The 9,179-nt window shown below is 38.4% G+C and overlaps 1 protein-coding gene across 1 annotated transcript; it reads right to left on the reverse strand.

Moving 5' to 3' along the window:
- Positions 1-1,740: 1,740 nt before the first annotated feature.
- On the reverse strand, positions 1,741-7,828 carry pgrmc1 (progesterone receptor membrane component 1). Its single transcript, XM_034684620.1, has 3 exons — positions 7,430-7,828; positions 4,322-4,477; positions 1,741-3,367 (listed from the first exon to the last, which is right to left on the reverse strand). Exons 1-3 carry the CDS (start codon positions 7,722-7,724, stop codon positions 3,273-3,275), a joined length of 546 nt encoding a protein of 181 aa, XP_034540511.1. The 5' UTR covers positions 7,725-7,828; the 3' UTR covers positions 1,741-3,272.
- Positions 7,829-9,179: the final 1,351 nt, after the last annotated feature.

Below are 9,179 nucleotides of genomic sequence, written 5' to 3' on the forward strand. Positions count from 1 at the left end.
TAACTTGGTTTTTGAAAAGTGCTCTACAAATACAATTATCATTATTATTATTAATATCAATAATATTATTAATAATAATACATTTTATTTATAAAAGCACTTACAAGTTTCTCTCAGACACTACACAAAAAATATTTATACAACAGATAAGCAAAGGAAAGCGAAGCAAAAAGAAGAAAAAAAAACAAGAAAAATCATTTAATTGTGTTAAAAGCCTTTTCAAATAGGTGGGTTTTGAGTCCAAATACAAGGATTACAGATCCAGGATTTACCTGTTAGTGCTGTATGAACAGTGAGGCAGCATGAAGCCTTTCTCTGCTCATATTTTAACAGATTGTGCTATTCATCCAACTCCCCCCTCAAATGTTTCATTTCATATTCGTTAATGAAAGGCTGACAGGCGTCATGTTTTCTTTCCTCTTTACTAATTACAAAAAAAATGTTTAGGATTACAACAGTCTTATTATAACAACCAGTTTGTGTTGTACAAGCATTATGAAACTGTTCCCTTGTTTAATCTGTTTTAAAGCTACATTTTAGCTTTGTCATGAAACAATATTCAAAGATGATACAACACAGCAAAGCTTAATACAGTCAGATACAAATTATTATTTATTATTGTTGTAATTATTATTATTATTATTATTGTTGTTGTTATAATTAATATTATTCATATATTTTCTTTCTACTTTACTTAAAAAAAGAAGGTAAAACTACACAGCTCTGTTAGTTTAGCATTGAATCTTTAATATTCTGTAATTGTTTGTAATTTTGTGTTTTATTTCTACTTAAGCTTTAGCAATGTCAATGTATGTTTTTCATGATAATAAAGCCCTTTGAATTGAATTGAACTGAATTGAATTAAATAACTAACTTTATTTAACTTTATTTATGGGTTAATAGTTTCTGCAAATCAGATTTGTGGACAAAAAGGGTGCTGGTCTTGTAAACCTTGGACCGGTATAATACTGATTCTGAAAGGTTTTGTTATATGAATGTCTTCATGTTTAAGTGTCATATTGAGCTGTTTTAATTAGAACATGACAAACTGTATGCTGTCACCACAGCCTGGCAGGAAGCTGACGAGCCACAGCTGTGTGGTACACATGTTGAGTTTTATAGGACCAAATAAAAAGTCGAAAACTGTCTGTTACTGTGCTCTCACAACAAATGTATGATCCATTTTAGTGACAGATGTAGTGTGGTAAAGATTATAAACAAACCACCTGATGGGAGGAGGAAGAACTGATGCTCACAGTTTTGTGCGGTTTTAAAAGTTTCCTTTCTAAAATGAGCCAGCGTTGGTTTGTTCTTAGTCCACCATGTGATGCCTTATCTTTGTGCAGTGAACTTTACAACATGTCTCCTATCCTCCTGAGTCATAAACCTCAGCACTGAACACCACACAAACAGTACTTCATGTGAAAGGGTGTTTTTTTTTTTATCATTTCTGCACTAAGATTTAGTTTTTATAGAATCACTGCACATTACTCTCCTGACCTTCAGTCCAACACCGGACAGAACTCAACCTGTGTAAAGAACAGGACACAAATACACATTTCAGACACTAAAACTACACTATATGTATATTTGTTTTACTGATAAGAGGAAATTAGTGGATATTAAATATGTAATCCTTGACTTTTAATGATGATAGAATAGAGTGGATTGTCATGTTGAGCTTTAGTCTTCAAAAACTAAAGCGTACAAAACATCAGACGCATCATTTTTGGTGATGGCTGAGATAAGAAGGGTTTAATGTTACAAATATCTGTACATCATTGTCATCTTGTTGTGTTAGTCATGTACAAAACTTCATATAAAAGAGAAGAAAGCCTAACATGATTCAACTGGTAGATGTAGCTGGTACAGTTACTTGTGAAAAGGTACTGAAACTGAGCTGTATCAGAGTTTCTGAGAAGGCAGCATCAACATTGGAGGATTTTTACATCTGCTCATCTGATTTAAGTGCTGTTAAAGGGAAATTATAGCAAATCACAGCCCTGTGTTTTCATTTTAATAACTGTTCTGAAATTGGCTCTTAACTTTTCACTTCTCACGTTGTTTGAGGGGAGTTAGAAAATATGCAGAAAAACAGAAACATGGAGCAGGTGATGAAAGTCTGAGCAGCATTTACTAATGAAGTTTCAATTTCAAATAGGTCGATTAAACATCACGACGTTCCTACATTTCAAAGTGAGATACTTCTGTCTTTTGGTGGATACAAGTTGATATCTACTAAGCCCCTGACATCCTATCGGTTGATCATTTTCATCTTGTGCTCACAAGATACAAATGATCACCTTTGCAGGACTTGAGTATCGCATAGTAAATTTTGCATCCGTGGAAATACGCTGTGTATAGGTTCCTTTGTCCCTCTATTATGTTGCCACTGCCACAGTATTTGAATGAATGACTAAAGATGCTTATACATTTATAACACAGTTATAAATATTATGCACACATAACATATCATCTAACACGATTGAAGGGCTCCATACAAGTTTAGTCCAACTTTAAATGAACTTAGTTTTACATTTCCCTGGATGAGGTATGCTGGCTGACTGCAGAGATGTTGTTCAGCAGACTAACAGAACACACCTCTGTTGGATTGTTCAAGCGTTTCAAATGCTCAGTGTCAAACTGAAGTTATTTGTGTTTATAGGATAGTTTTTGTTTGATGAGTGTGTGAGTCTCAGGTTGTTTGAGCAGAGTTATGGAGACCTGTGATCAGACCAGGTGCAGGTTTAATAGTCAAACCAGGTTTTTATGTAAATTAACCTCTGGCTCCAGCTCCTGTCCCTTAATGCAGTTCTGTTAATCTTTAATGACAGAACTTCCTGAGATTATTCATTTTGATGAGAGCTGAGCCGACTGTAGTGATGGAGGGAATGTGTACAACCTGCTATAACATTATCAGTGATATTAAAGTATACAACAGAGCTGCTGATAGCAGCAACCTTTAACCTACAGGACGTTTAACCATCGTTTCATTAGATCCTTGGATTGGTCCGTCAATAAATCAGTCTAAGAACAAGTTAACTGAACTCAAGCACAACTATACGGCTCCACATCAGTACAGGGTATATATAAGTGTTAATGCCATTTTACTCTCGAATCTCAAACATGGAATTCAGTCAGGATGGTGATGGTCCAAAAATATCAGAATGCATGTGTGCATGTTTTCTCTGAGGGGTGTTAACACGAGGCGTCAAACTTCACAGAAACATTAAGGCATCTCTCATCGTCTCCCTCTCAGTCACTTTCTTATCCTAGTCCGTCTTTTTGTCTTTGCCTTCCTCGTCGTCTGTGTACTCTGTGGGCTCCTCGCCAGGCTTCAGGAGCTTACCGATGTAGTCGTACTTCGCTGAAATGACAGAAAAAGAAAATGAAGAAAGACCATTAAAGCTTTAATTCAAATCCGTTATTAGATAGGGAGTCAAGTTAAGAGCCACCCAAAATTTTAGACTTTTATCACCGAAACAACACGGCTGAAACAGAATGTTGTGATGACACGAGCAAAAACGGTGGCCAGTCCGCGCTTGTCTGGATAAGGACCAACATGTCTGCATCTGTTCTTCCTTTAACTGCAGCACTAAAGCATCTTCTAAGCAAAGAGGTTGAGAAAGAGCACGGTGTGCAAACAATGACAAGTACACTCTTAGAGTCTGTCAGCACACGTTTCACTGAGATCTATTTGGATGTGGAGAAGCACACAGTGCAGGAGAAGGAGAACAGAGCGCAGAAAAAAGGACTGGTCCCTCTGAACCAGACGAGGGGCATGCACCCTCGTTGTCTGATATGTTCAATGAGATCTTTGATGTTAGTGAGGTTAGTACACAGTCAGAGCCAGAAATGCACTAAAGGTACTAATAATTGGCATAATCATTTATTTCAGGGTTTCGGTTTTCAGCCTTGGTTTCCTCATTTTTGGTTTCAGACAAGAATTTTCATTTCGGTGCATCCTAGTCACAAGTGTGTGTTTATTTAAATGAAGCCCTGCACGCTCTAAAGGTTAGTTCTTGTTTTAAATCAACAACCTGCTCACAGAGCTGGTGATGAAATAATCTGAACACACGCCAACACGTTTCAAATACATTCAGTGGTAACACAAGCTATGATAAGTAGAATCTGTTTTAACTTTCATCTAAAGTTCAGGATTCAGCAGAGTCCACCATCGTCATACGGTGTATTGTTCCTTTAGAGAGGGTTGATGATTAAAACACTTAAAAAACATTTCACCACTAACCATAACGATTATTTGTGATATAACCAGTTATCATGGTATTAAACTTGATGCCGTCACATCTCACACACTCACTTGTGAACTGAGTCTCCCACTCAGAGAGGCTCTCCTGCTGCATGGCGTTCAGGTCGGACAGGTCGTCGTGTTCGTCCTTCAGAGCTTCCTTCTCCAGGCAGAACGTGGCCAGACCTCTGGACGCGTCTCTGCCTGCAAACACTCCGTATGGCCCCTCTGCAGGAGAGTGAAGACACAACAAGTCATTTCAAAGTACACCAGCAACAACAGTACACTTATCCAGGGGTTCCAGAACTTTCCAGCCCACAACCCCCAAAATAGAAGTGCCAAAGACTTGCGACCCAACTGTCCCTCAAACTGATTGTGTTTCCTGTGCTGTTATGAGTGAACCTGCTGCTAATGATGCTTCTGTTAATGAACTGTTAAATAACCCTGACCTCAGGAGTCATCCAGCAACAAATACAACTGCAGAAAACTAACTCAACATTTTTATTTGCAAGGTTTATTTCAAATGTAACCGTTATCTTTGACAATATTTTCTACAATTCTGGGTAAAATATGTGATTTTAGATTACTAAAAAAAGAGAAAAACATTCTGGGGGCTGTGTGCCCCAGAGGTAGGTTCCTCTGAGCTGCCGTAGACGTCCTCCTGCTGTGGACGTTCCAGACTCCAGCTGATACGGACGTGCTGGACTCCAGCGGCAGCAGCTTCTACGACTCGTCTCATCACTATCACCGCTCCCTCTCTCTCTTATTCTCCTCTATCCCTCTTTCCAGACCCAACTCGGTCGAGGCAGATGTCTGTCTAACATGAGTCTGGTTCTGCTCGAGGTTTCTGCCTGTTAAAGGAAGTTTGTCCTCTCCGCTGTAACTAGCTAAATACTGTGAGGTGCAATGCTCATGATGGATTAAGGTGGGGTCAGACTGAGTCTGATCCTGTCTTGGTGTTGGGTCTCTGTTCATAATTTAACATAGAGTGGTCTAGACCTGCTCTGTTTGTAAAAGAGTCTTGAGATAACGTTTGTTGTGATTTGGCGCTATACAAATAAAGATTGATTGATTGAATGATTGATAGATATTGCGACCCCCTCAGGGGGTCCAAACCCACACTTTGGGAACCCCTGCCCTAATCTATGGACAGCTGACCGATGTTTCACATTAAGTTTCTCAGAGGAGTTTCTCTCAGGTACCCTGATGTTGATCTCAAGCTAGAACTGACCTATTCTACACCACTGCTAACCTTTCACATCACAGGTCAAATAACATAATTACTCTTTTAATTCAAAAAATACATCATGAAACTATTTTTTCCTGATGTCATTATGTGAATGCTGCAGGCAGACTTTTATTCATCCAGATGGTTTAAGGCAGGGGTTCTCAAAGTATGGGGTCCCGACCCACACTTTGCTTCATTTGTTCTACTTCATTGTTGGTTTTGTGTTACTTATATATATATATAATTTGTTAACTTCTGGTGAACAAAGAAATACTGAAAGAATGCTATTAAAATAAGTTGAATGACAAAAGTTATCAAAAAATAACACATTTTACCCATCATAGTAAAAATATCAACAAAAATAGTAGCTAACCTTGAAATAAAACCTTTAAAATATAAAATGTAATGAGTTTCCTGCCTTTCTTTGTTTCCAGGTGACTCCTAAGTTTAGAGTTAGTGAACAGTTAATGATCAAAAGCATCAGTAGCAGCAGGTTCATTCATAACAGCACAGGAAACACAGACACATGCTCATATAGGTAGGGTCATTTTCTGCAGACCAGCTAAATGAAGACACATTAAATCACTTTGAGGGACAGTGGGGGTCACGAGTCTTTGGCACCTATATTTTGGGGGTCGAGGGCTGAAAGGTTTTGGAACCCCTGTTTTAAGGGGTCTTTAGGAAGGTGAAAATAAACAGACAGGCATTTAGTCTGCATTAGGATAGAAAGAAGAGAGACGATTTTGTTATGCTTTCATCCATACTACTTAAATAGAAAATCAGGGTTTATTCAAGCTGTTTTAAAAATAAAGCTCTTAAATGGGAGCTAGTTTTAAGACAGTACTTCACATCTGAGACATTAAGTTTTGTTTAGCATTAAGAATCTAAAGTAAAGCAGTCATAATAACATGATGAGGGCACAGAGAGCTGGTTCTCTGTGATCAGTCAGATTTGGTTTTTAAAGCTTCAGGGTTGATTGTGCACTGTGCAGAGTGTTCATGACAGAGTGAGTTATCATGTTGGTCAGAGGTTACAGGCAGCAGAGGTAACGGCCTGAGATCTGATAAAAACACAGAGGTCTCACACTGTCAGGGTTTCCCGGAAACAGAAACGTCACTGTGAAGCATGACATTGCAGATTCTTATTGCAGAGTTTACAAATTAAGACAAGTCTTTCAGGGGAGCCAGTCCTTCCACTTTTCACTCTACTCTTGAAACATGGAGCCGGCTGAATTATTAGTTTGATTAATGATATACTCCCAGATTCTGCAGGAGACAAATAAAAGATCATAGAATACTGTCCTTTTGGCCCGAGTCAGAGCGTAAGACACAACACATCAAACACTAATACTACAGGAAAGAAAACAATGACACAGGCATACAACTCTTATGTTAACTAACACTGGAGACACAAACACACACACACACACACACACACACACACACACAGATATAAACAGACACCAAACATGTGATAGTATTTAATACTTTTCTTGATTTATTTTTTGTCTTTTTTGTTTGTTGTTTTTAACTCTTAATTGTTCTTCCAGAATCAAATGACTTGATTTATCTTTATATTTATATATGATTTAAACCACCGGGTAACTCCTCTGCAGTCAGAGACGATCTCTGGTTCCAAGGATCCAGTCTCTGTTGTGAAACGGGATCTTAGCTCTCTAACTGAAGGGGGTGTGGCGTCGCCTCCAGTTTCAGTCGTTAAGTTAACAGATAGAACTTATGGAGACTTTTATTTAATACTTATGTCAGTAAAAAGACTTAAAGAGAAAGAGAGAGTGTTAGCCCAAACGGCCGCCTCGGGCAGGCTGCCGTTTATGACGTGACGTCTGTCCCAGAGATGGACGTTGGAACGGTTGGAACCATAGACTGTATAAATAGGTTGGAACAGGTCGAACCGACACCTTCACAAAGCTCTGCCCGGTAACGTTCACGTACCTGGTCCGTAGAACTTCTTGCCCCGGGTCACGTCGAACACCTTCCCGTTGACAGCCATGAGGATCCTTGGGTCCTCCAGACCATCGTAGGGCTTCAGGTCTGCGAGGGTGAAGTCTCTCTTCTTCAGTCTGGGTAGCGGGGGCTCCACCTCGCCCAGCTCCGGGGGTTTGTCCCCTCGGAAGATCTTATAGAGCAGGAACAGACACAGGCTGAGCAGCGTGAGATTCAAAGGGGAGGTGAAGATCTCCTGAAAGATCCCTCCAGAAGTTAGCTCGCTTCCCTCCGCTTCAGCCATGTTGGGTCCTCTCTCTCTCTCTGTCCGTGACTGGGAGCTGGGTGGGACTGGTGGAGCTGATGAAGCCTCCACCAATCACAGCAGCAGCCTCGGGGGCATAGAACACTGTGTCGACCAATCAGGTTCCAGAAGCAGCAGCGTGCCAAAAAACAGTGCTCACACACTGTCTAAGAAAACAGGAGAGGAGATAATCAGAGAGCAACATCACACACAGTCTGCTTTTATATCCCAGCTGGAAACATGTCTTTATCTGAAGGCCTCATTGTAACATTATGTTTTATCCATGATTCTACGTTTGTTTTTATTTGACTTTTATTCATGTTTGTCCATAGACTGTGTGTTTGTCTTTATTCACTCCTCTGTATTTCTTTGTTTTACTACGGAAGAATATTAGAGCCACCTGAGAAATACAAAACTTAGAATTTTCGAGAAAAACAGAATATTTCCGATTTTATATAGTCGTAGATTCTCGAGAAAAAAAACTTCCAAATTTCGAATTTTTAAAGAAGTAAATCTGTGAGAAATCAACCTCGTAAATTTCGAGTTTTCTTTCTCGAAAATCAAATTTTTTTAAATTTCTCTGGTGGCCCTCGTCCTCTTCCGTAGTTTTACTAGTTTTTAATTGTTTAATTGTTTTAATTGTTTTTAGTAGTTTATGTTTTACTCTTTTATTCAGCCCGTTCCTTTAAGTTTTTCCCATTAAATTGTCTTGCTAGTTCAATGTGTCTCCCTTTCATGCTTTGTTTTATGATTGTTGGCTTTTTATGGTGTAAAGCACTTTGTAATGTCTGTTTTGATAAGTGCTATATAAATAAACTTTATTATTATTATTATTATTATTATTATTATTATTATTATTATTATTATTATCATAATGTGCATAACTGTTTTACTATTCTCTAGTTCTATCTTTTCTTTCCATTATCATCAGTCGGTATTGGTCGGTAACACTTTTGTCAAATATTACATTCATAATTTGACTCATTAGTTATTATAACATGGCATAATTAAATACTGTATTCTTATTGGTCATTACTCCTTAGCAACAGTCTGTTGTTTCTCTACAGCAGACAGTTGTTAAGAAGAAGACACTGTTACCAAGGGCGGGGCTGGAATTACTCTCTGGTGGATTCACTGTAGTCATGTCCACAATTGGTTGGAAAAAACTTAACAGATTTAAAGCTTGAGAGTTACCAGTTCAGATATGGTAAGGGTTTAACTTCACCTTCAGTTTAATGTTAGTAATAACAATTAAGTAAGCTTAAGAAGTCTACAGAGCAAAACATCTATGGATGAAGCTCAAACTGCAAGTGTTACGGTACATTTTCACTGGAAGATTTTTAAATCAGTTTAGTTATTTCCAAATAAATAGTCGATGTTAATCATTGATTTCTTATAAGCAATAAGCAGCCACATTACAAGTGGCATTGGAACCCCATCAGAGTGAGACAAGAC

The sequence above is a fragment of the Notolabrus celidotus genome, chromosome 5 (genome assembly GCF_009762535.1).
Source record: "Notolabrus celidotus isolate fNotCel1 chromosome 5, fNotCel1.pri, whole genome shotgun sequence".
Lineage (NCBI taxonomy): Eukaryota > Metazoa > Chordata > Actinopteri > Labriformes > Labridae > Notolabrus > Notolabrus celidotus.

What these genes read in the sequence shown, in the direction of transcription:
- pgrmc1 (XM_034684620.1), bottom strand. Translation starts at nt 7,724, where the DNA reads ATGGCTGAAGCGGAGGGAAGCGAGCTAACTTCTGGAGGGATCTTTCAG. An exon ending in CAAGAAGTTCTACGGACCAG is followed by an intron (nt 4,478 to 7,429) that starts GTACGTGAACGT and finishes ACTCTCCTGCAG; the next exon opens with AGGGGCCATACGGAGTGTTT. An exon ending in GTGGGAGACTCAGTTCACAA is followed by an intron (nt 3,368 to 4,321) that starts GTGAGTGTGTGA and finishes CTGTCATTTCAG; the next exon opens with CGAAGTACGACTACATCGGT.